At 47.4% G+C, this 27,548-nt stretch overlaps 1 protein-coding gene across 10 annotated transcripts in view; it reads right to left on the reverse strand.

Moving 5' to 3' along the window:
• The window catches only part of Kalrn (kalirin RhoGEF kinase), a 609,660-nt gene that overhangs the window by 105,619 nt on the left and 476,493 nt on the right, over positions 1–27,548 (reverse strand). For 7 of the 10 annotated variants that reach the window (XM_051149847.1, XM_051149846.1, XM_051149853.1 and 4 more), the window contains exon 1: positions 7,643–7,836. The exons of the other annotated variants lie outside the window; for them this stretch is intronic. In XM_051149847.1, coding sequence (XP_051005804.1) covers positions 7,643–7,727 — 85 coding nt within the window. In that variant the 5' untranslated portion in view covers positions 7,728–7,836. Of the gene's footprint in view, positions 1–7,642; positions 7,837–27,548 lie in introns of those variants that run through there. 10 annotated transcript variants of the gene reach the window in all.

A 27,548-nucleotide genomic window follows, 5' to 3' on the forward strand; every position in this document is an offset into this window, starting at 1 on the left:
CATTGTCCCGATGGAGCACACCTGGTCACTTCTACTGCCAGGCTTTCTGTCAAGCGGGAGCCTCTTGCCTCACAGCACTGGGGCTGTGACAACCCTTTATCCACAACAAGCAGATTCTAACGCAAGCGGTGGAGAAACTGTGTCCTGAGACCTGCGGATGCGCGGGGGCTCTGAGAAAGGAAGAGCATGCCAGCAGCCAAGGGAGCCCAAGGCAGAGCGGCAAACAAAATAGCTTCTGCTTCAACCCAGCAGCAGAAGGGGCTTCCCTTCCTTCTAACTTGAGTCACCAGAGGAACAGGAAGAATGTGGCAGAACAGGCTCAGAAACTCTTAAGCTGTGCTCTTTTATGGGCAAAGCCATGGCAGCCTCTCAGCCACTTCAGGGTGTAACCTGGGCTCCCCTCCTTCCCGGAAGTGTCACACAGAAAGTTGTACTGCCTCTGAAAAAGCAGAAAGATGAGTTCCATTAGTCACTGGAAAAGACCAGGCAGGTAGCCAAGGCACATCTTACTCCGTACCTGTGAATGATATAGGTGATCCTGTCCAAATGTCAGCTGAGCACTCAGACCCTCAGGGCCTGCACTAATAGCCTTTGGTGGGGGGCACTGTAATCTCCTGCCAAATCTAAGGCAGAAACAGTGTGAAGAAGGGTGCGCGCACACACGCTAGCTGTTCATGGGCAGGTATGTCTTTCTATTAGATTGCTAGCTGAGGCCCAGGAACAGGAGAAAAATGGCCTTTTCTTTTTAGAGGATGTTAGCTCCTGAGACCTAAACTTCCAAATTGAAGTGATGGGACAGAGTACTTGCCTAGCATATGTGATGAGGCTCTGGCTTCCACTCCTAGCAAAAACAAAACAGAAGAAGGGCAACTTGGGGTCACCTAGGGTTCTCAGTCTTTCGCTGATTCTTTTATGGAATAAAATGATTATGACATTAGCAGTACTAGTAGGTTTTTAAACTGATTTAAAAAAAAAAAAAAAAAAAGCCGGGCGTGGTGGCCCACGCCTTTAATCCCAGCACTCAGGAGGCAGAGGCAGGCGGATCGCTGTGAGTTCGAGGCCAGCCTGGTCTATAAAGTGAGTCCAGGATGGCCAAGGCTACACAGAGAAACCCTGTCTCGAAAAAACCAAAAAAAAAAAAAAAAAAAAAAAAAAAAGACGACAAATTTTTGTCTCCTACTTTGGCAGTCCCACGACACTGAAACCCAGTGGCCATGGTTTGAGCCAAGACCGTTAAATAGTTTCAGAATGCAGCTTTACACTTTTATGACCCAGAGGCCAGAGTCTAGGTCTAGTGTACTGTTGTCATTAACAGCAGCACTTTAAAAGCCCATCCCATGCCTGGTGCTATGCTGAGTCCTTTACAGACAACATCTCAGCAGATCCTCAACAGCCCGCTGGAGTGAGCACCAGGACTGCCATCCTCCCCCAGGTATCTAGTGCAGGGCTAACACGCGGTCATCGGTCAACTGAATGAAAACACCAGGCGCAGCCCCAGAGGGAATGGGAGGAATGCCTTACATAGATTCATGTCCACCTGAAAGGATACACAGTAAGGATACAGGCCTATGGGTCCTACTAACTAGAAGGCTGAGGCAGAAGGATGGTTTGAGCCCAGGAATCTGAGGCCAACCTGGACAACCTAAGTCTCTTATAAATAAATAACTAGGCAAGAAAAGGGGTTTTCTTTTAGTGAAACAAAGCCAGGGGTCAAAACAAACAACAACAACAAAATCACATGAATGTTTACGGGAATGATGAAGAGCCACGCTGGCATACACTGTCATAGAAGAGACTTCAAAGCAAACCAGGCAGAGGGTACCATTACATCCAAGCTTCTACTGGGGAGTGTTCTCAGTGAAGAGATGCTACATGCCCAGGAAATGGAGAAGAGGAAGGATTCCTGAGAAGCGTTTCTAGTTCTGCTCCTATTGGCTGGGCTGGCCCTTTTCTTCTTCTAGGAAAGTGTGCTCAATTAGGCTTCCTCCTGGTACTAACTTCCCTTTCAGCACTTCAGTTTGAGAAGGCCCCCAACTCCCACCCTTTCCCCGCCTCCTGCCAGGTTTCAGCCCCTTGCCATCTCCAAGACTCTTTGGGAATGCTTGGGCTGGGTCTAGGGTTTTATCTGAAGGGGAGAACACAAAGCCTGGAGTCACTGAAGAGGAGCAGTGGTCTTAAGAGACAGGACAAACCAGAATGACCCTATTGATGAAGACATACTGGACACAGGACGTGGAGAAGTCAAGTTGGTACTGACCAGGAAGCTTTCCCCTGCTGGCTAGATTTCATAGTGCTGAAAGGTACTGTGCAGGCTTTGGGAGGAAAAAGTCACTAATGCTCTCACCCAGCATGAACTGCAGTAATGACCGCTGGTTGCTTGGCTTTGGCAAATCTGGCTAAGAATTCATGTTTGTGAATCTCATGGGCTACTATTATTTTGCCAAATGGACAGCATATCAAATTGACATCTGGTATCATATCTTTCTACCTGTAGATCAGAGCAGTTCTCACACATCAACAGAAAGGTTTGTGTAGTGAACGGTGGTTAATGCAAGAACTCAAACCAGCGATTACGGAGTCCTCAGCCACAAGTGGATCTCTATGTCACACCACCTCCCCAAGGGGGTCATCATTGAAGGGCAGAAGGAATCTACGAGCCAGAGGTTGCAAACTGGACATGACAGGACCACTGTACTCACGGACTCAAAGCGGCTAGGGTTGCCTGCGCAATGTCCTTCATGGAGCAGGAAGGGGCTCATGAGTCCTCACCCCTAACTAATGAACTGCCAACAGCTAATAGCTCCTGCGGGAGGGATACTCGGTTTTCTTTACGGGTACGGCTCTTAGTAAGTTTACTGAGCTCCAGAAGATGGCCCCATACCCAGAAGTATATGAACAATACAAATTGGAGTTAGGTGGGTTATTACATTTTTCAAAAAGTGTTTAAAAGTCCAGATGTACAAGGCAGGTTGTTAGGATGGATTCTGGATCTACTGTTTATTCCTTGTCTGCCCTTAATCACCCTGTGACACACTGTATATTTCTGTAGAGAGTTCAGCCGGGTGTGGTGGCGCATGCCTTTAACCCCAGCACTCGGGAGGCAGAGGCAGGCAGATTGCTGTGAGTTCGAGGCCAGCCTGGTTTACAAAGTGAGTCCAGGACAGCCAAGGCTACACAGAGAAACCCCGTCTTGGGGGGAAGAGAGAGAGAGAGAGAGAGAGAGAGAGAGAGAGAGAGAGAGAGAGAGAGAGAGAGAGAGAGAGAGAGAGAGACAGAGAGAGACAGAGAGAGACAGAGAGAGACAGAGAGAGAGAGAGACAGGGTTTCTCTGTGTAGCCTAGGCTGTCCTGGACTTACTTTGTAGACCAGGCTGGTCTCGAATTTACAGAGATCCACCTGCCTCTGCCTCCCAAGCACTGGGATTAAAGGTATGCACCACCATGCCTGAAACAGTTATTAAAATGTAGCATTAGGTTTTTGTTTTGTTTTGGTTTTTTGAGACAGGATTTCTCAACTAACTAACTAACTAACTAACTAACTAACTAACTAACTAACTAATACAGGGACTGCATTTTAAACTTTCTATCCCAAATAGGACTTGACCAAGCAGCTCCTACTGTTATCCAGGTAACGGCTGATATCCCATTACTTCTCGTTAGTTAGAAGAGACATGGAAGTCAGATACCAGACGAACAGCACAGGACTTGAGTTGGGGACAGTTTTTATATGTGGTGCCTCTTCCCAGATTAGGGTATATCCATGGGGTCTGAGGGGACCCAAGAGGTATATTGGGGAAAAAAATAAATGCCAAATGGTAAAATGAGTTTTCATGGTTAAAATAATTTCTAGAAGATGAAGAGATAATGCACGCTGGTATTAGAAGTTTTGCCCTTTGTATAGTGAGTTAAAGTGTCATAAGGTACCTCTTCCAGGTTAGTAACACCTTTCTGAAGGAATTTGGTGTCGTGGTTTCACACATTAAGTGTAGTTTATAAACTGAGCTGTATCACATCAAGTCATAAGGTTCCTGGTTTAGGGAGTCTGGGAAAAGATAGAAAAAGTTAAGATAAATAAAGATGAGGATGACCTTGGACACCCTGTGACTCTCCAGATCCATACCCTCTGATGTTAAAGCCAAGAAGAAACTAACTGCCCCTGTCCTGAATGGGCCATGGGTGGGTGATCCCAGCACCTCACGAGTGAGTTGATTCATCCAGACTAAGTCATCACCACCCTGGCCTGAGATGCTCAGCCCGCCGAAGTGTGTCAGTGTGAGTGGAAAGGCGTGACAGCACCGGGCTCCACATCCAAGGGCGTGGACACAGCAGTGAGCACATGTAAACGAGACGCTGTACATGGTGAGAAGGTTGAATGGAGGTGAGGAGAGGCTTGCCAGAGGGAGTCTTGTTCACATATCTAAAGCCAATTACAGGTTGACTGGAAAATTGGGGGTTCTAACATTGGCTTCCTCCTAGAAGGATCTGGGCTTCATGAGCTAAGCCACAAAATTCTGTGGGACACAGAGCCTTCAAGTGGTTTGAAAGACTTTTTGTCACTCTGGGTGAAGTTTGAACAGTTTCCTTCTGTTTGGGTTTTTTGTTTGTTTGTTTGTTTTTGAGACAGGGTTTCTGTGTAGCCCTGGCTGTCCTGGAACTCACTCTGTAGATCAGGCTGGCCTTGAACTACCTGCCTTTGCCTCTCAACTGCTGGGATTAAAGGCATGCGCCACCATTGCCCAGCTTTTAATAGTTATTTTTTAAAAGTTAAATATCTGATTAAATAAACATGTTTAAAAAAAACAAAAGTTATATATATATATATATAAGTGGTGGGTGTGTACATAACACAGCTTGCATGTGCAGGTCAGGGGACAACTGGAAAGAATTGGTCCTCTACATCGACCATGTAGGCTCCAGGGATTAAATTCAGGAAGCCAGGCTTCACAGCAAGAACCTTTACCAACTGAGCCATCGTGCGAGCCCAGGTTTTTTGTTTTTGTTTTTGTTTCCTCCTTAAAGTTTAAGCTACCTAAAGAATTCTCTTAAACTGACCTGCTTCTTCAGTCTTAAAGGACAGTTTGGCTAGCCACAGCAGTGCCCAGTTGTGTCGTGTCCTGTTGCCCCCCCCCCCCCCCCCCCCAGAGTGTGACAGCAATGATTTACAGCCCTTCGGACACATGCATGCTGCTATTTCTTTCTTTTTAGGCCATTATTTCACTTTTGTTTGTTTTCACTTTCAAAGAGGCAGCTGCAAATGTCTCTCACTTTTCTTCCTTACCTCATCACTATTTCTTTATAAGGGGATAAGCTTTTATTATTTCCCTTTAACACTGGATTTCAAGGTAGGAAAGAAAGATCCTCTCTCCTTAAATTTGTGATGTTCCTGTACTCGACAGAACCAAAATGGAAACCAACAAGCAAAGAAGGGGGAAACCTCACTTTTCCAAACCAAAAGATAAGCTCAACTGAGTGCATTCTTCCCTCAAAGGTGAAACGTATAGGTCACAGACGGGCATTTACTGAATCCCTGACTTTTTCCCCGTAGTGACATCAACTAAAATCACATAGGTTTGCCCAGAGAAATTCAATATGACTCCCCCTAAGGTTCAAGGAAAAGAGGGGGAAAAGCCTTGAACCTTCCACTTCTTAATTCCTTTTACTTTGTGCTGCTGGGTCTCGAGTTCTTTACATTCTGATGACTGGTAACCAGTGTGCCAAAGCCCACTGATCTAAGAACCACACAGCTGTGGCTCTGACCCATGAGTTTCAGAGTCAGGCAGTGAAAGCGCAAATTCTCTTAGCAGCAGGGAAAGAGACAAAATGATGTCATTATTTAAGAGGGGAAACGGGGAGACTGCCTTTCGATGGCAGTAGGTCTTAAGACCTGAGAAACTGGTTCCACTGAGGAGGCAGGCAGATAATTCCTGCCATGAACTCTCTCCACGGAACCTCTCTCCCTGTGCCCTTCTGCAGTGGGGCACCATCCCATAAAGTTCTGGGCTCTAGGCAAGGTGATACAGACAGCTTCAATGCAGACCTCATCTTCTCCTTCGGCTGAATTGATGCCCTGGGGCTGAGTGGAGACAGCCATCTCTCTATTCTGAGGGAGTGCACAGATGTGTAAACTCCTTAGATGCTATCTCACACTGCCCAGCCTCCAAGACAGGCCAGAGCTCAGTTTCCATCCTCACACCTTTCAAATCTAGGAGAGAACGAGGAGCGGCAGCCTGAAGGAGCGGGGAGAGCCGCTTTGTCAGCTGCTTTCATTGCCTCTCAGCGACTGCAGTCCGAGGTCTATGACAGCGCCAGCTAACTCCAGCAACATCCCCTTTCCCACGCCCCCCTCCTAGCCACAGAGCCTGCAGCCACCAAAGTCTGAATTCCCAGGCTGGCGCCAGGCCCCATCACTCCTCTGCTCAGCAAGGGAGATCCAGGGCAATTCACAAAACAGCACTGCCCGGTGTGGATCCAGGAAGGCCAGCTGCTGGGGACATAAGCAGAGCCACAAAGCCCCGCACTCCTCTTTGAAAGGAAACGGACTTCTAACAAGTCTTGCCTGGAAACTCTTCCCCCTAAGGCAGGCAGGACAGCCTTGGGAGCAAACACGTCCACTCAGATCCTTCTGGCTGCTTCAGGCTACCCCTCCCCGGTCACACTCCTCCTTTCAGTTTCCAGCCTCCATTTCCAGCCTCAGGAAAAGGTCCCTGATCACTCAGACCCCTCCTCCCCTAGAAAGCCGTCAGGAGCAGAATACAGCTCTGTTTCAGGCTGTTCAAAATACTGAAGACGCGGAAAGAATCCGTTGCTGGCCGTATGCACCTTATTGGCTTGGGAGCCTCTGTAGCCACACATCTGTTTAGGGCTGGGAATTTGTCAAGTTTGTGAGGAAGGGTCTGTCCCGTAGGCTAGAGGCCAAAGGTGGAAAAACATTTTCAGGGTGAAAGCTAAAAAGCCTCTTATTTAAGAGGCCCCGTCTTTTGTCTTTAATCACACAAACATTCTTTCTCCCTGCTTTCCCAGCTGAAATGGTAAGGTGACATGACATGAACAGCTTAGGGTCTCACTTTTTTTTTTTTTTTAAAGAAGTGACACAACTCATAACCCCCCCTCTGGGATCCTTCTCACCATGTTTTGCAAGCTGCTTTGGGGAAACTAGTTGCTTCCTGCCAGTCTCTCCAATGACATTAAAATTAGCAGAATAATTAAATACAGTCTTAATTGGGCGCCCCCAAAAGAGTTCTTGGTTAATTAATGAGCCAAAGTCTGGCCCAAAGCCGTAAATCCACATTGGTCTGTGAACGCCCAAGCAGAGAAAAGTGATCTCCAGTCCGTAAGAAAACTGTCACTTGGGAAACACGTCAAAGATATCCCTTCAGCCAGGAGTCAGTTAATCTCCAAGCTGAGATCCATACATAAATGAGCACTGAATCGTGCGCGCCTCCGCCACCTAGCCCTTCTTCTCACACTCCATACCCACATCTACCGTGCCCAAAGTCGCTGGAAAGTAACTGCGTCCCCAAACTGCAACTCGGAGGCTGCCTGGGAAGCTGAGCCCAAAGCGGCGCACCGCACAAGCTCTCCCCAAAGCCCTTGCCGCCGCGTTCCCTTCTCAGTCCCACCAGCCTGGATAAAACGCCACTCACCTCTACAAGGGAAGCAACAGCAGCACTTAGCAAAGAGCCAGCCCAAAGAGGGACCTCGGGTGTAAGCCTGGTCGCTACCCTTCATGCTGCAGCGTGCCCCCAGTGCTCCGGCATGGCACGGCGGCCAGCCGGGTTGAGAGCGCGACGGGAAGAAACTTCGGTGCCACCCTCCAGCCAGGTCCCGTTCCCGCCCGCCGCCGTAATCCTCCCGCACCCCAGCGGTGCTGGGACTGACTGGGAGTTGGGCCACCTTAGGCAGGAGGGAGGGGCCTGGAGGCAAGGGAGGGCCTAAGGGGGCGGAGTTTCAAGGTCCAGCTGTTTGTTGGGAGACTTGGCTAGCGGTGTCCCACACGGTATCCTGTAAGTACTGAGGGCTCGGCCACCTAGAGCCCCTGCTGCAAGACAGATACTTATGTGAGACTTCCAAAGGCCACTGTAGTAACCGGTTTTAGCTTATAATACAGAGCTACATGAGGTCAAAAGGTGGAGGAAGAAGGGCAGATTAGAAGACTCAAAAAAATACATTCTCCCCATCTGCTTCCTCTCATCTCCTCTATTAAAAATTCCTTCCCCATTCCTCCTTTCTTTTAATGTAGCAATCCCTCACTTCTTCATCAGCTTCCCCATCAAAATGATGTTCAAAAGCTTTCTGGGTTTGGCATAATAAAAACTGCAGTTCAAAGCTCACTTTCACCACTGACTAACTCTGTCTGACCTCAGCCTAAACAATTCACTATTTTTTGACCTTCAGCTTTCTCATTAAAAACGAAACGAAACAAAATAAAACCAGGTAGACGTGGTGCCAGGTTACTAGGGAGGCTGGGCCTGGAGGCTCAAGAGTTAAACATGAGCCTGGGCTGCACAGAGAGACCCTGTCTAGAATTTAAAAAGACACACACGGAAGTGGTGTTAAATAGTCCTAGGTGACCCTGTTCCTGGGGAAGGAGGGGGTAGGGATGGGAAGATATAAGTGAGGGGATAACAATCAGGATGCAACCTGAATAAATTATTTGAAAAAGTATATGGGGGGGGTGTTGGATGCAACCTGAATAAATTATTTTAAAAAGTGTATGGAAGTGAGGGGTTGATAGTCTCAGGTGAGTGAACGTCTGCAGGTACAACTCAAGCACCCCACCAGCCTATCGAGGAGGGAGGCTTCCACCCACTGTCTCCTCCTTACTACAACCAAGGATTTATCTGTCTTTTCCTTCATCCCTGTGCTTTTCTTCTTTACGTCTTTTTCATGGTTCAAAGCCAAGCTTGGTGTCTACCAGCACCCTTGAAGCTGACCTGAACAGCATCAATCCGACCTTCCCCTGAGTCACTGAACAAATCTCTCACAGTATATTGCTCCCACTAGTTTTTGGCCAGCTTTAGGGGAAAGGACTTGGAAGAAGGATGAAACATTCCTAAAGCATGTGCATTCCTTAGAAAAATAGGCTGGGAACTAGAGATTCAGGGCTAATCTCGCATGTGTAAGAGCCTAAGTGTAATAGTTAACACGGGAGCTGGGCGTGGTGGCGCATACCTTTAATAACAGTGCTGGGAAGGAAGAGGTAGGTGGATCTCTGTTGAGTCTGAGGCCAGCCTGCTGTACAGAGAAAGTTCCAGGACAGCCAGGGCTACATAGTGAGACCCTGTCTGGAAAAGCAAAACATACAACAAAACAAAACAAAAGTTAACACTGAGAAAAGGAAAAAAAAAAAAAAAAAAAAAAGAAAGAAAGAAAGACAAGACAAAAGAAGAAAAGGTAGCAGCTGGGGAATGTTGATGAGAAGAATAGAAACTAGAAGTCTGATCATCCAGGGAAAGAATTTCTCCTGGGAGAAAAGAAGAGGAGGCTCTTAGGAGTTACCAGGATGTGGGGCTTCCAGTGTGAACCACGCGCAGACTTGGGCCTTGTTCATCTATGAGCGAAGGCATCTGCCACATGGCGAAAGAGACCAGTGTGGCTTGATGCATAGTCACAGCTGACATGTACGGAACACTCACACAAGCCAAACAATTTCCTCTACATGTAAGCCCGTTTATCTGACCAAACAACAGCAAACCTTTAAGGTGAGTCTGTGAGATAAAATTAACGGTGATACTTTAACGGTTTAGCTCTAAAGAAACCCTCTAAAAAGTTTTGTTCCACAAAACCTGTGAACACATTATCCTCCTGCCATCTCTCCACACTTCCTAGAGAGAGACTGTCAAGGTCATCTACCTTCCAGGTGAGACGGGTGCTCCTACTGTTCCCTCTGACACAGGAAACAGGGAAATGGCAGGCCCACTCACTCAGCCTGTGCCTGGGGCTCCCTCTTCAACTTGATAGGCTCCAGAGCCATTGAGTTAACAAATGGCCAGGCACATCTCTAAAGGGGTTTTCAGATAGGCTTAGATGAAGTGAGAAGGCCCACTCTAAATGCACATAGTCTTATTGCATATACCAATCATTATTGCAAATACCAAGCACTATTGCACATACCAAGGCCTACTGCATATACCAAGCTCTACTGCACATACCAAGGACTATCATATATATCAAGCAATATTGCATATGTCAAGCCCTATTGCATATACCAAGAATTATTGTAAATATCAAGCACTATTGCATATATCAGGCATGATTGCATATACCAAACACTAGTGTATATATAAGCACTATAGCATAGACTAAACACTATTGCATATACCAAGCACTGGTACATATACCAAGCACTACTGTATATGCCAAGCACTATTCCAGATACCAGGACCCTGGACTAAATAAAAAGGAGACAGTTGGCTAAGGATCATTCGTCTCTTTCTATTTCTTTTTAATTTACTCTTGATATTTATAGCCAGTCCCTCTACTTCTTGACTGGAGAGGCAGTATAACCAACTGCCTTATGCTCCTGCTGCCCTGATAGCCCTACCCTTGAAGGGTGTCCCTTCCCTAAGTTGCTTTTGTCTAGTACTTTGTTACAGTTACTAGAAAAGTAACTAATCTGCTGTTAAGATCTATAATTTGACTAAATACCCAATCCACCTCTTTGATACTGTGGCACATTGTTTCTCTTTTGAAATTACTTTTTAAAATTGACACAGAAATTATATCGCTCTATGGGGGTACCCTGTGATATTTTTTATATGCAACACCCTAATAAGAATTAAAAGATGCTTCAAAAGTCTTCTGGTGCTGGGTGCGGTGGTGCACGCCAGTAATCCCAGAGCTCCAGGATGCAGAGGCAGGTGGATCTCTGTGAGTTCGAGGCCAGCCTGGTCTACAAAGCAAGTCCAGGACAGCCAAGGCTACACAGAGAGACCATGTCTCAAAAAAAATAAACCCCTGTCTTTTGGTGAGGACCTAGATGTACTCAGTGATATTACTGGCACAGCCTGTGTGAAGCCTTTGGCTCCATGCCCAGCACAGTTTTTACAATAATAATAATAATAATAACAATAGTAGTAGTAGCAGTAGTAGTAGCAGCAGCAGCAGCAGCAGCAGCAATAGAAATAATAATACTAATTTCTTGGTATCAGGTCCTTTTAAATTAAGCATATCTGTGAGCCTTTGTTTTAGATATTAGATGATTTTTCTGTTGCAATATTTTGCCAAAGACTGATGGCATCATCTTATAGAAACTGGCTTGCCTTAGAATGTGAAGCCCAGCTCTTACTTCAGAAATTAGAGTGCCAGTGGGCCCTCTGGAGGTCCTGTAGATGCGACATAGGCCTATCACACCTGTTTCTACTGGCTCTTATAACCCAGAAGTCCACTTCTACTCTCAATATGAAGCTAGGTGGTGGTGGCTCACACCTTTAATCTCAGCACTTGGGAGGCAGAGCCAGGGGGATCGCTGTGAATTAGAGGCCTGGACTACAGAGGGAGTTCCATGATAGCCAGAGCTACACAGAGAGACCCCGTCTCAGACAAAAAAAAAAAAAAAAAAAAAAAAAAAAAAGAAAGAAAGAAAAAAAGAAAAGAAAAGAAAAGAATTTCTGCTGAAGATTCAACATCAGTTACCCAGGAGTCCCACTGTTGTCCTCACAAGACCAGCCAATGCCTACAATCCAGTGGGGATGTCTTGAATACCCTAGGGTACTGATGTTGGCTTCTTCAGGAACTCAGCAAAGCTTTATCGAGTGCTCACTATGTTCCAGGCTCTGTCCTAGTCATTGGGGCTGCCCGAGTGAACAAAGCCAATTCGTGACTTTAGAAAGTAAACAATAGGACAGACTCACCAAGAACACAACTTACTCAGGCACCTCACTTATTTTAGCGATTTAAGAAAATAGTGGCCCAAGCTGAGGCAGTAAGCATACATAGTGTTTAGCAAGCTAGTACTCTACTTAGTTTGAACTATGCACATGACTCTTTTCTAATGATGCACATGACAATTCAGGACCTTCCCCTGTGTGTACTAAACACACATGCACACCTGTCAAACAATGCTCCTAGCAACTTGGACCCCCATCTTTATTGCGCTCAATGCATACCCTCCTCCATACAATAAGACGTTCCTCCTTCCTTTTTTTTTTAATTGAGCAAGTTATTTATTTAAAATTTGTTGTCCTATTTTAAATGGGCACAATAACACTTACTTCTTCATGAGATACTATTGTTATAATTTTATAATAACATTTACAAATTTTTAGCACATGATTATACAATGAAATGTTCTATAACATCCATTCTGTATAATTTCTTAACAAGCCAGCTGTTCCTCCTTCCTTTAACAAGCATCAAATTCATAGAAAACCCATTCAATCTTGCTCCACTTGTGTTATGCCCAAATACAAGGGTACTGGCACTGATCCAAGTGAGACTAGTTTTGGGTGTATGTACAGTAAGGCAAACTGTGTCCTCCCAGTGAACTTTTTTTTAAAAAAGTTATTTATTATGTATACAGTGTTCTGCCTATATGCCAGAAGAGGCCACCAGACCTCATTATAGATGGTTATGAGCGACCATGTGGTTGCTGGGAATTGAACTCAGGACCTTTGAAAGAGCAGCCAGTGCTCTTAGCCTCTGAGCCATCTCTCCAGGCCTCCCTGTGAACTCTTAAGGAGACCCCTTTATTTACTATCTCATGCTCAGGCATACTTGAGCATACATATGATTAAATTCAGGTGCGCTGTGGGGAGGGATGAGTGTAATAGAAAAGAGGTTATATAATTCATGTCTGCTGGTCAAAATAGAGAACCACACAGAATATTCTCCTTCCTTTAGGGCCTATCCAAAGAAGCCTCAGGCAATAGCCTGGCGTTCTTGACTGGCCTTTACCCTCACTGGTGTAGGCCACCGTCATGTAACTATAGCGTCATGTGGCCCAACTCTCGACAGCACGCCTCTCTCTGATCTATGCTGTCACTTGCTACTTTGCAAATCTGTATGGGCCTTTATTTTAATGCCTTGAATAGGAGGCTAACGCTCTGGAAACATCTGGCCTAGGCCCTGACAATCAGCAGCAAGATCGCCTAGCCTGCACCTAGACGTGGTGCGCTTTCAAGGTAACTTAGAAGGGATGATGACGGGCAGTGGCTTTTTGGCGCAGCAGCCAAAATGAATCACCAGAGAGCTTTACAAATCATAAGTACTTTTACAGGCTCCCCAGGAGGTTCCAAGCATTGAAGAAAGATTGGGAAGCAATAACGGCCAAGTGTCTCTTGTTCAGATTCACTGACTTGGAGTGCATCTGAGCATCAGGAGGTTTAAACGTTCCCCAGGGCTTAGAATGTGCTGCATAGCTGGAGGGTCACTGACAAGCTATGATGTGCATCAGAATAAGAAGGAGGGCGTGCTAAGGCACAAATTCCTGCCCAAATCTAGTTTCTGATTTACTGGTGTGGAGTGGACCCCAGAAATTTCCTTGTTGCAAGGTTCCAGGTGACGGCAGTTTGATACAGAGATTACAATGTGAGAACCACTCAACGTGATTATTTCCCTGGCTACTTGCCAGCCACGGTTCTTTTCGTACTAATACCTTTTATCTTTTTCTGAGGACACTGGCCTTCCTTCACAGGGTTGGGGATTGCTTTTGTTTACCTGGGGTCTAGAACAGAGCCTGGCACACAGCATGTTTTGGGTCGTGGCTGACCTGCCCATCCCCAACTCCAAAGATGAGTCCAAGCAAGGCCTGGGCTTGCATGTCAGTTGTCACAGGGTTCAGATGAGACTTAGCACAAAATCCAAATTCTTGCAATAAGCATAACCCTTGAGAGCTTAGCAAGAACAAGTGAGAAAGCAGCATCTCTTTGCAGAAGACTTTGAAGTTGGTACAGTGTCAGCCTAAAGCATCTGAGGGCAAGCTTCCTGTAACCAGGGAAGAAGCTGCATTGGAATGAAGTCAACAGAGGAAGGAGAAAACGGGGACGGGAGAGGCCGGGGGGAGGGGGTGCAGGGGAGAAGAATGATTCTTCAGATTGTTCTTAATTTCCAAGGGGGCCAAGCCTCACTCTTATTTTTGTCATTGTCATCAGTGATGACGGCAGTTTAGATCAACTAGGTTGTCTGCCTACGTACCTACCAGTCCATTTCCTGTTTCAACTCCACTACACCCAACAGGAAACCCCAAAGTACTCGTGGGGTGTTGGCCTGCAGATGTCCTGGACCAGGGATTCCTCAATGCTAGGTCTGGCTTGCGGCACTAGTGTAACTATCATTTCTTTCAGGTTAGCCACTGCCTTGAGTCACAATGGGCTGTGACCACAGGCACCTACTTGTCCTCTCTATCAATATACAGATATCCCATTTCTTACTGCAGGGATACTGTTTTCAGATTCACAAGGCACGGGCTTTCTAAATCATAGTATTTCTCCATATTTCTTAGTGACAGCCCGGGTTAAAGATAAGGGATAGTGACCTTGCCCTAGAGCTCTTTGAGAACCTTTGTTCTGTGTTGAGTACGTTCAGAATACGCACTCCCTGGCTTCCAGATGATGTTCCAAGGCTCAGGGGAGGCTGTGCGCAAGGTTCCGAGTGAACCCAGAGGACTGGCCCCACGTGTTGCATCTCCACTGTAGCCACTGTAGATGGCTTCCAAAGCTCAGCAAAGGCTTCCTACGTGAAGCCTTAGGAGAAGCTTAGGCTCCAGGCCTCCTCTCTAGGAAGAGTCCAGCTCTATGTGCAGTTTAAGAAGCGCCTAACAGCAACAGCTGGGCATGGTGGTGCACATCTGTAATCCCAGCACTCGGGAGGCAGAGGCAGGCAGATCGCTGTGAGTTCGAGGCCAGCCTGGTCTACAAAATGAGTCCAGGACAGTCAAGGCTACACGGAGAAACCTTGTCTCGAAAAACCACAACCCGAAACAAACAAGAAGCAGCTAGCTATAAAGCACCTTTGCTTTCTCCAACTCTGACATCTGCTTCCTCCACCCATCCTTTTACTGTCCCTGTTTACTGTGTTGTTGCTGCTGTTATTGTTGTTATTTGGAGATAGGCGCCTTGCTGTGCTGCCCAGGCTGAACTTTGAACTTAAGCAAATAATCTGATTTCAGCCTCACAAATAGTTGGGAAGACAATGTGTGCGCCATGCCTGGCATTTGCTCCCGCTGTGCTCTACAATTCTAAGTGCATGTTCCTTAACTATCATGTGTTGATTTCTGACCTCTGACCTGCCTGACTGCTGACACCAGGATGGCTCATAACTTTCTCCAAGTTACCCAACTCCGTTTTTCCTTTTTGGCCGTGGCTTCACATGATACAATTCCTGCCAGGTATTGATCCCTTATTCCCCAAGCAACCTGCCCTTTGAACAGTTCTTGTCCTCCTCAGCCAGAGCTGGCTCCAGGACATGGTCTCTTGTTCTAATTCTTAGGCTCTCCTGCTGGTCTAAGGTTTAGGCCTAAGCTGGTCTCCCTAACATATAAATGTGAAGCTATACAGGAAGCACAAAATTCGTCAAATATGTTCCCAGATCAAAAACAAAGAAGATCTGGATGAATTCTAGAAGCAGTGGGTTCAACTTTTCATGCTGGATAAAGAAACTGAAGATAGAGCTACACCTGGACTTGAGGCGCAGGCTTCTTCACATGGAAAGGGGAATGGAGACAACAGTTACCACTGGGCAGAGGCCCTTGACGGGTGACAGGCGGTATGATGTGGATGTTGTTTTTAATTTAACTTTTAGAGCTTCACGTAGGTCTTTTTCAAAACCGTGCCATGTCCACGTGTGTGACTAGTCCCTGATGACTCCTTATCGTATTTTTTGGCCTATAAGACGCACCTGACCATATGACACACGCAGGCTTTAGAGCAGTAAAACAGTAAAAACACCAATCAGACCATAAGCTGCACCCAAATCCCACCCCACCCCCCTTTTTTGGGGAAAAGTGTGTCTTATGGTCCGAAAAATACGGTATTTTAATGGTAATAACCTTGGAGGAAGTATGGTGACCAGCATTACACACAGGAATCCCTGCTAGTCATCTTTGTTTGGCATGGTTTAGCCATTGCTAACCTTGTGGGTAGCATTATCTGTCTTGTGCTGGCTCTAGGCCTCCAAAGATGCGACACTAGTGAGCCCATCCCACAGGACTCCAGCAAGTGCTCTGTAAATGTGTTTTTCTGCTCCTGCCTGCCTGGCATCTCCCCATTTCTTTCTGGCTTTCTCACTTATCTGGAAAGGAGTGAAGCACTACTTGGCCCTGTCCAGCACTCTCTTTTCTGCAGTAGAGGACCTCAGATCCTCCTCTGGCGTGGCCCAGGCAAACCGGTGAAGAATGCGGGCTAGCACAGAGGGCCTGATGTCTCTCCAGAATGACCAGTGTTCATGTTCTTGTGTGGGGATGGAGGTAGAGCTGTTGGTAGCAAGGACGGATTCCTGGAGATTCACACTGAGCAGCCTCTGAGCTAAGCCCAGAGGAGGGGAGGGAGCTATTTATCAAAGTGAAAGGTGGCTGCAGCTAGAGTTGCTAAAAACAACCACTCCAGGTTCTATCCATTTCCAAAAATGCTCATTTGTAAGTAGGTCAAAGCGTTCCCAAAGGAGAGCAGACAGAGGTGCAAGTTTGTGGCGTTGACTGAGTTCCAGTTTAGGTAGGCATATGCTTGCTAAGTGTCCACTGCAAGGGTGGGCATTTAATTCCCACTGTCAGAGCCCGGTTCTCTCCCATGGGCAGAAGAAGCAGCCCACAGCTCCCCAGGGTCCAACGGTGCTGCTCTGATGTGTCAGGTGGAAAGTCAGTTTTGTAGCACTGCACCTTGAGCAGTTTATTCAAGATTTCCTTTCACAGTTGGATCTGAGGACCTCACCTCATATTTCATTCTAAGTAAATGAGGGGCGCTTAGATCCATGTCCCCAGAAATTGCCCCGCATGAGGCCTCATGTCCTAGCCAGTTACCTCACATGCTGAACCCGGCCCTTTCCATAGTCACCCCACAACGGTCCCCAGCACATGGATCCCCTTCCTTCCTGTAAATATTTACTACAAATTAAACGCCAGTTACGGTGCCAGATGTTGGGGGATGGAACAATGATCAAACCAGATAAAATCCCCGAATCAGTGGGAGGAGCTTACGGGGAGGGGCAGAGAGGGGAAAGATGATAAACACTGATTGATGGCTGTGTCTGGTGCAGAAAAAGAAAGAGGAGGAAACTAAGCGGGGGATGAGGTGCACGGCGAGCAGGGGAGGATAGGAGGAGGGAAACATCCAGCCAGGTCAAGCACATGCAGATGTGGAGGTAGGGAGACGCAGGCCATCGGTATACGGGGACCTGGGGAGGGAGAACAAATGCTGGAGCCCTGAGGTTGAGTGCGATTGGCTTCTAGTGAGGACTCCCTCAGGCTGGTCAGGGAGTGGCAGGATGAGGCAGGCAGAATAACAGCTCCGCCAAGTGGCACCCTAATACCCAGAACCTGTTCATATGCCACCCCACAAGGTGGCTCAGCTAAGGATTTTGACATAGGGAAGCTGTCCTGGGTTCTCTGGGGAGTCATCCCAGGGTAGACGCTGGCATCCTTAAAGGCAGAAAACCTTTTGCCAGGTTCATGAAAATGTGACTAGGACGAAAGATCAGAGGCATGTGACACTGGGCTTTGGAGGAGTAGGAAGGGAACACAAGCCAAGGAATTCCGGTGGCTAGAGAAGCTAGAACTGCAGAGACAGCTTCTTTCCGTGGCGCTTCTGAGGAGGCGGCTCTCCTCACATGCCAACTTTAGCCAGGGTGGCTCATGCTGGATTCTAAGCTACAGAACAACAGGACAATAAGGTCGTGCTGTCTGAAGCAACGGAGTTCATGACCTGAGCCAGCAGCATCAGGAACCTAACACATAGGCTCCTGGGAAGTCTCTAGAGATGAAAAGGGCTTTGTTTTATTCAAAGTGAGACGGGAGGAATACTTAGAGCCAAGAAGGTTCTTCAGTCCTGTCTCTGTGAACTGTCACCTCACGTATGAGGCCAGCACTCAGCTTTCCTGTGGCCTACAGGGCCACTTGGAGACTAAGGTGAGTGTACACAGTATCAGAAACAAGTTTCTTGACGTGGCTGAGGACAAGGTTGAGAAAACCAGACAGCCCATTCCCACTGCAATGGCACAAGCAGGCTGTTTAGAGACAATGTGGAGGGCAGAGGGCTGGTATTTAAAATGGCCACAATTGCTTCCTAGCTCCAAATCTTCAGATGTGAGTGTAGTTTTCAGCCCTCATCAAAGACACTTCTCTTTGTTGCAGAGAGAAATCATCACGGAAAGGCCACAGCTGGTCAAACGCAAAGAGCAGCTAAGGAAGGGTGGAGTGCTTGCCCCTGCCTCTCCATCTAACGCACAACTCCTGCACCTGAGGTTCAGGGAACATCCTGGAAGAGTGAAGAGTCAGAGGCCTGGAAGTCTTATGTGAGACGGTGTCTCCTAGAAATGGCAGGGAAGCCACGCCCATGACACCACAGCAATATGGCTGCCTAAACAAGACTGAACAATAAAAACACCAGCAGACATGCAGAAAGGGGAAATCTCAAGGAGTCCCACCTGTGAACAAAGAACTACTGGTATCTAAGGACTGCTGAAAGAAGAGCAGTCAGCCTTCCACAGCACCAAGCGGCCAGCCTTTGTTGTATTTATACATTTGTGGTATATATGTATTTAACAATGATACAGAAGAAAGAGAGGCCACAAATTTGAGAGGGAGTAAGGGGAGGGGCTAGAGAGGGGGTTAGAGGGAGGGGACATGGGAGGAGTTGGAGGGAGAAAGGGTAAGTAATGTAATTATAATTTAATTAAAATTAAAATTATTAGTAAAATAAAGCAAACGACCACAGCTCACAACATAGAGGATCCTTATGCACATCTTCAGGGTAGGCTGAGGCTCATAAGGAGCTGTTCTTAAGGGACAGATGACAAAGGCAGGCACTGAGAAGGGTCTTAACTACTCCATCCTACCAGGGGGCATCAGAGTCCTCGCTGCCTAGACCTCTCCAAGCTGCTACGACAAAGGCCCAGAGGCCTGAGGTGTCCTCGCCTTCCCTGAGCAGAGAGAACAGACTCTTGTAAGCCACATTCGATGTATAGTGTCCCTGGGTTCCTCCATTCTGTTAGGCGACAGTCCTTTAGGTAGATCAGAGCAAGGGGCGGCTGTACTGTTTCCTCTCTGGGGAACATGGTTGGCTACCCCTTCCCTGTCACCCTCAGAAGGTAGTCTTTCTTCTTGGGAACCAAATCCCTGCTGCTCACTGCCATACTGAGCTCACCGGCTGTCTCAGGAGGCCACACACATCATATGCACACCTCCCTGCTGTTTCCTCTCTGGACAATGAGGTGATGTCGTTAACATCATGCAGGTATCATGGGTTTACATTAGGGGAAGCAGGTGCTGATGGGATTGTCATTGGGCAGAGGGTAGACAGGCTGAGGGAGGAGAGAAATGTTCTGACAGGGGCAGAACATACGGGAGCTCACGAAGCAAGGGCATTTCAGAAGGATACCCTGGGCCTGCTTAGCTGGGTGTTCCGTGTCATACACCTCACTCATGGCTACTACCACTGTGATCTTATCCTCAGACATCCCTGAAGGGGGTTCAGGTTGGAACGTGGCTTGGCCTGATAGAGGTCTGAAGGGCCACCAAGGCGGAAGGGAAATCGGTTTTACCAGTCCGCTTCTAGTGTGCCGTGCATGCTGGGAACTCTAGCAGGAGACGTGAATGCTGCCAATCCACTTATACGTGAAGTATTGCTCAAGGTCACCAGCGAGTCAGTGGTGGAGGCAGGACCCAACGTTTATCACTTACCAAGATTCTCAGCTATCCTACACATCTCATCATCTCTTCTTATTGCCTATTACACACGCCATGGAGAAGCCTCCGGTCACCAGTCTCACAGCTGAGAAGGAACTGCTGCTTCATACGGCTTCCTCTAAGACATCCGAAAACCCTGGTTCCCCCAAGTCACCCAGGGACCCCAGGAGCCACCATCATCAGCTTCCTAGACGCAAACCGGCCTGAGAAGACAAGTGACTTTCCACTCAAAAGAAATGCCTTCTCATTGTACTTCCTGTCCTTCTGAAGTCCACTGACCCCTTAGCATGTGCTACAAATGGCATGTATGCCCATAAAGCCAGGACTTGGGAGGCAGAGCAGGAGAATAAGGAGTTCAAAGCCGGTCTCTACAACAGGGTAAATTTGAGGCTAGCCTTGGCTAGTGAGATCCTGTCTCCAAATATAGTCACAAAACCCAGAAACATACAAAGCATGCTGATCATCTATCATTTTTTACTATAAAAGTAGAAAGTTTGTGTGATCTGACCTGATAAAATATACCTCTAAGGGAAGATATGTGTTCTGTGTTTGGCACAGTTAATGAACGACCGATTCAGATCACCACAGGTGCTAATCTAGTTTGGAGAAAACAAACAAACAAATAAACAAACATTTAGAACTCCTAGAAGCAATTCAGATAGACTGAAGAAAAGTAATACAAATCACCACTTGAGCCCAAACAGCAGTAAGAAAGACTGACTGTTGGGAGTAGGTGCTGAGATCTGAGAAGCCGCAGACACTCAGGGTGGAAGGTCCTGGCCTCGAAGTCCTCTTTCTAGTGAACACCAGGCCAGAGGTTAGTGAGCTAGAGTCCAGCCCATGTCCAGGTGAAGGCTGGACCACAGAGATCCCATGGCAGGTCCCATCAAACAGAATCATCAATCCACAAATGAATAGCAAACAGCTGCTTTAAAGAAGTTAGGAGTGCTGGGTTTAACATGTTTTATTTTAAGCATTCACTAGAAGATTTGGGGAGGAAACTGTTAGGTTCTTACACCTGATGAGAGTAGTATTCAACATCTTAGACGTATTTATTTTATGCATGCCGGTGTTTTGCCTGCGTGTGAATGTGTGCACCGTGGGTGTGCCTGTGGAATTCGGCAGAGGGTGAAGGCCCCCTGGGAGTGAAGTTACAGGTGCTTGTGAGCCACCGTGTGACCGTTAGGAACCTGGATCCTCTGTGAGAGCAATAAGCACTCTTCGCTGGAGAGCCATCACCTCTGCAGGCCCCAGCATTTTCTATGTAAAGCACAGTACTTCATCCCAGAAGATCAGAAGGAGGTAGGAGACTGTGAGGAAGGTTGAGGTGGGGATAGAAAGGGGAACTTAGGAGGCCAGGGCAGGAAGCAAGTCTCTACATTTGAGTGCTAGTGTTGGGACTGCACTCAAGCCCAACAGACTTCTGGGATTGTATGCCCCAGTCTCTGGGGGATTTTTCTGTCATGCTTGGCTCAACTCCTGTCAGGGACACTGACGAAGGGGTCACCTGTATCAGAAGGGGGACAAATCCATCATCCTCTGCAATTCTAGGATTCCAGAAGCCCAAGGAGTCCAAAATTCCCAAGAGAAATTAAATGTAATCAAGGACCACTTTCAGCGTTCATTCTATTATAAAAAGGGAAAATTCCTATATCAACCAAGGGCACTGCATGCAGTAAACGTAGACACGCGCCCCTCCCCCCCGTTCAGATCTAGCCAATGGACAATTCGTTCTCCACAGTTGGGGGGAGAGCGGGGACTGCCTCTGACATGAGCTCTGGTGCCCCCAATTTGATCACTTCCCCTTGGTGGGGCGGCACACAGAGGAAGGAGAAGCAGGTTATCTGAATGAGACCTGATAGGCTGTGGTCATATGGTGGGGGAGGAGGTCCCCCTCTGTCAGAGGTCTAGGGGAGGGGAACAGAGTGAAAGAGGGAGGGAGGGGGAAATGGGAAGATACAAGTGAGAAGATAACAATCCGGAGGTAATCTGAATAAATTATAATAAAAAGTTATATTAAAAAAGGGAAAATTACAATTCTAACTTTGTTGTTGTTTTGAGACAGGGTTTCTCTGTATAGTCCTGGCTGTCCTAGAACTCACTCTGTAGACCAGGGTGGCCCTGAACTCACAGAGACCCGCCTACCTCTGCCTCCCAGTGCTGGGATTAAAGGCATACCTACCGCACTCAATTCAATTACAATATTTCTTTCTTTCTTTTTTTTGTTTTGGTTTTCGAGACAGGGTTTCTCTGTGTAGCCTTGACATCCTGGACTTGCTTTGTAAACCAGACTGGCCTTGAACTCACAGAGATCTGCCTACTTCTGCCTCCTAGAGTGTTGGGATTGCAGGTGTATGCCACTGAGCCCAGTTTACAATATTTCTTATTCAGTGCATTTGTTTCAGGTGCCAAGAATATTAAGTAGCCCATGCTGGCTTGAATTTGCTGTGCAGCCAAGACTGCCCAGGGCTACCTCCCAAGGACTGCTATCACAGTGTGAGCCATCTTCCCCAACAGACCATGATTAAAGCCAAAACACTTTACTGGCTTTCATTACAGGTGTACTATATTGGCAAAGACACTGTACGGGCAGTTCATCTTCCTCATTCAGGTGGGGACTCTGAATTTACATATAGCTTTCACAAATAAGGAGGGGCTGGAGAATGGCCAGCTGAAGCTTGTAGGCACTTGTTCTATGCCCTAAAGAAACTGTTTTGAGACTTTTCATCCTTAATGTCATTTTTAGTTTCTTATGGTTTTAGGCATGGCAGAATGCCAATGGTAGGTGTGGGTTACAGGCATGTGTGGCCACACCCAACTTTGTGTGTGGATAGTGGAGATTCAGACTCAGACTCTCATGCAAGCGCTCTTACCCACTGAGCCATCTCCCATCCCTGAGAAGTATCCCTTCAACAAACACACTTTCTAATCCCCACCCAAGCAGACTGGTTGGCTCAGGGAGCCTCAGATGGAAGACAAACTAAAGTATGGATTCAGATGCCTTCAGCCTTGGGAGATTTTTTTTTTAATCTATTAAATGAGCAAAATACAATTTACTGGCACCCAGGGATTGAAAAAAAGAAAAACCCAAACAAACCCAAACAACAACAAGAACAACAACAAACCCAACTCAAACCAACCAACCAACCCACCAACCAAAAAAAAAAAAAAAAAAAACCAACCCACATCCTAGCTATCAGAGTAGAGAGAGACCTAGGTTGGGTTTGGCAGCCTGGGCACAAGATCCAGGGCTAACTTTAAACAACCTTCGTTATTTTTAAGCATACACCCCTGTGGCATTAGGCACATTCACTTTAAAAGGTGTTTAACTTTACGAAAAAGAGTACATTTAGTATGTTGTATAACCAGGACGGCGCCAGAAGTCTCCCGAACTGTGAAACCGAAAGTGCACCCACTGAACAATGAATTGCCTATTACCTCCTTCCCCTGGTCCCTGGAAATCACCGTTCTGCCTTTGCCTATGTAAAGTTGACTATTCAAAGTATGCCTTATAAGTGAAATAACAGAGTATTTGTCTCAGTGACTGGGTTATTTCATTTAGCATAATGTCCTCAAGGTCTGCCCATGATGTAATCTGGTGTGAGATTTCACTTCCTTTTTAGGCTGAATAATATTTCAGCGTATGTATGACATACTTTGTGCATTCATTTGTCCATGGGCACCTGTACCTGTCATGAACATGGGTGTGTTAGGTATGTCTGTGTTCCCGTTTTCAATTTATTTTGAAACATGCCCAGAAGTGGGACTACTGGATCGTATTACATACATACATACACATATACATATATGTACACATGTATATAACTACCTACAGTGTTTTCCACAGCTGTGGTGACATTTCACATCCCAACCAGTCATCCAGCAGCGTTCTATCTTCTCTACATCCTTACAGGTACTTGCTACTTTCTGAGGTGCGTCCACATTAACTAAGCACTATTCTAATAGATCTAGAGTGGTGTCTCACTGAAGCATTGGTTTGCGTTTCCCTGGTGAGCAGAGCTCTTGATCTCTTCAGTGCTCATTGGCCCCTGCAGATCTTCTCTGGCGAAGGGTCTATCCAAGCCCTCTGCCCATACGTTAGTCCAACTGCTTTGCCCTTCCTTGCTGAGTTCTGCGTCTTGCTATTCCCCGAAGGAATGCACGATTTCATTCCAACACATTTTTCATTATCCCGGGCCTCAGGTGTGGGTGTGCTAAGTCCACAGCCCACAGAACATCAGAATCAGCAAGAAACTTTAAATATTGAGGCACATGCCTGAATTTCAGTCTAGGGTAGGGTGTGTTATTAGCAAAACAAAACAGAACACCTTCAGATTTCAGGAGTTGGGGATTACTATACAGTCTTTGTCTTTTGTGGAGTGTTGCCCACAACAATCTGCTGAGGAAGTGAGGGAGCTATGCAGAGAAGATCAGATCTCAGAAGGCCCAACTCCAGAGAGACCAGGGCGAGGAAAGGAATGCGAATGACAGGCCCGCCCCAGTTCTGCTACAAAGTCCCCATGAGTCAGCTTCGTGCATGTATCCGTATCGGAACAGCCCTCTCCTGCCCCAGCTCAGGAAAGGAGGGGCAGAAGAACCCTAGAGCTATCAGAAGCCACCAAGTGTGCAAAGGATGGGGGTCGGGGTGGGGGCGGGGATGACATCGTGGTCTTTTCCTGAGCTCCTTGTGGCTTGTGAGAGGTACGATGTCTTCCTGTGACCCAGCATCTCTTTGGGAGATGGAAGACCGGGATAACGCAGTGGTTCTCAACCTAGACTGAACCTTAGAGTCACTTCTCACGCCTTATATGGGGATTCTGTCTCCAGCTGTTTGGGGTGTGTTCTGGGTACTGCCACTTTGGGAGGCTTGCACCTTTCTTCAATGTACACACTGGGTGAAGACCTTTTCTAGTGGCTCCCTGAGTCCCTCCTTGATGTTGTGTAGTCCTTGTGTCCCTGTTTCTGGCCCAGTTATCCGTACAGCATAGTCTTGACCTCACAAAGCCTGGGAGGCATCAGCTTGTGCCAAGCTACAAAGGTCAGCCAGGCTAGTTCCTTCTCCACAGGAGCTGAAGTAGCAATCAACTCTGGCCTCCATGCTCCCATATGAGGCTGTCCTCTCCTATGCCACAGTGCCTGAGGAATGTACTCTGGGTAATTCTAATGTGGAGTGCTCACTAGATAAAAGCCACAGCTGGTAGACGAAAAGGCCAGGTTGCTAGTAGGCAGCCAGATGTTCAGTAGGGTGGCCAGCTGGGATGCAAGCAGGAGCAGCTCACTGGGTCTCTGCTGCTTCCAAACATGGTTTTTCAGTGAGGACACAAAGGTGTTCTACGGTGTCTCAGACCCTGCCTGCTGGGAGCTGGGCACGAACGACCATGCTCATGCCCGTTTTCATTCCGCCCACCCCTCACTGTCTCGTGCTGCTGCCCAGGCAAGCCCTGAACCTGTGGCAAGCTTCCCATCTCAACCTCCTAGGAACTGGGCTATAGGTGTAAGCTGTCACGCTTGGCCGGGCATCCCTGGTTTCTAGCTCAGCTGGGAATGACAGTGGCCTCATAGGCCCAACTAGCCAGACTATGCTTGAAAAGAGAGGCCAACCTGCAAGTAAAGGGCCGCCGAAATGGGTGACATGTGGTCATTTTTGGAAGTCATTCTGGTTGGTACGGTTACCCAGAAAGTTCTGCAACTGCTTGCCGCCCTCCTTTCTTCTCTTTCTTTTCCATCCTGGTCCCCAGCTCCCAGTGAGTGATGTCTCGTGGCCCCCATTGTTCTAGCCGCCCCCCCTAGTCTGTCCCACAGGGTTTTACCCCAATGCCTCTGCCTCTAACTGCTGTTACTCTGATTCTCTGTCTTCACCATTTTGGCGGCTCTTTATTTGTACATGTAGTGGGCCCAGCTAGGAGAGCATGCATAGATCACCCAGCCACAGGCTGGAGCCTGCAGGCCCTCCTCAGTGAAAACAACCCATATCCGGGATCTAGAAAAAGCTGGCTTCCCCAGTCTTTCTCTCCTTATTCTGTCTGCACTCTGTGGTCTTTGGCAGGACTTGAGGGAGTTTGTAGGCACCTGCTAGACAATGTGTGACTAAGGAAACAAAAGCAACAGCTTACAATAAAGGTGTGCTAAGTGCCAGGACCTGCAGAGAGAGAGAGAGAGAGAAGCGTGGGGGGGGGGGTAGGGGAGAGACAGACAGACAGACAGAGGGGGGTGAGGGAAGGGAAAGAGAGACTGAGAGAGAGAGAGAGAGAGTGACAGACAGACAGACAGACAACAGACAACAGACAGACAGACAGAGACAGAGACAGAATTTTAACCTATTGTCTCATTTTACTCTCATAACAATTTACCCTCCATGGGCCCCGCTTTTCCTCACCTAACTCGAAACAGAGGCATATTCACTAAGTTCCTGATTCTAGTCTCTCTTTACCGCAGTGATTTCAGAGGGGTACAGGTGTTGGTTTCTTTAAAGGACTGGGAAGCTGCAGTTACAAACCGTACACAGCTTCCTGGTAGTCTCTCCAAGGACCTCAGAAGAAAGAGAAGAGGAAGCAGGTGGTGGCTAAACTAAGGGTGAGGGGTGCAGTTGTGCATGTAGGAGGACTCAAGGTTTTAGTTTGCATTGCTGATGGAAACGCCCCTCCCCTCAACGCCCCAGGCTGGATGGAGCTGGGCAGTACAAATATGCCAGTCCACCATCGCCATCTAGTGGCCAGAAGCAGAATTTCATGGTTGTATGCTTCTAAGCATTTAAAGTTATCAGGGAGCCTGCCTGCCCTGGGTCTCACGCACAGATGGCCCTGTGTTAATATCTGACCAACTAAGAAACCCAGCTGCAGGCTAAGACTTGGTATTCTGCCAGTCTCTTGGCCTCAGGCTCCTCACTGTAAAGTGCATAAATTCAAGGGTGCGGTGACTTTGGAAGCCAGTGTTGTAGGACTCCACCACCTGGAGAAAGCAAACAGGTGTGGTCACCTCCTGAGCAGGTAGATGGGCAGCATCTGTACTGCTAACGTGTTTTCAGGGCACACAGAAGCTCTTGGAGAGTCACTGCAATTGGTCTCCCTGGCATCAATAAATAAAAGGTGCGTGGAGAGGACACACAGCACACAGAGGACAGACCGAGGCCTGGATAACGGTGTGTGATGGCTGCTAAAACACCCAAATGGAGGGCACACCTGCACGGGATTCTTTGCTTAGTTAGAAGGAGGAAGATCCATTTCTAACCTGGATCTTTGAGGTAGGGAGACACGCTTTTAACCCAGATCTTTTGAGATGGGAAAGCCCAGGTGCAGCAGGGGCACAGCTTCTGCTGGGGGCTAATATAAGGACACGGAAGAAGGAAGCTGCACTCTTTGCTGCCTGCTCTCACCTTGCTAGCGAGCTCATCCCTTCTCTGGCACTAGAGCCCACTTCTTCAGGATTCCAGCATATACTGAAGACCAGCTGAGACCTCCAGCCTCGTGGACTGAGCAACAACTGGATTCATAGCCAGCCATTGCTGGATAGCTGGACCACAGCCTGCAAGTCGCTCTAAAAAACCCCCATATATGGGACTTATTATACATAAATAATATAATATATACGTATTTTATAAGTTCTGTTACTCTACAGAACAGACTAATAATGCATTGAGTACATCAAAGGAAAAAAAGTGACAGGGTGGCCTCGAACCCAGATTGGGCTGAGGGGATACCAAGCCCTACTCCACTGTG

This window comes from Acomys russatus, chromosome 8 (assembly GCF_903995435.1).
Source record: "Acomys russatus chromosome 8, mAcoRus1.1, whole genome shotgun sequence".
In the NCBI taxonomy this organism is placed as follows: Eukaryota; Metazoa; Chordata; class Mammalia; order Rodentia; family Muridae; genus Acomys; species Acomys russatus.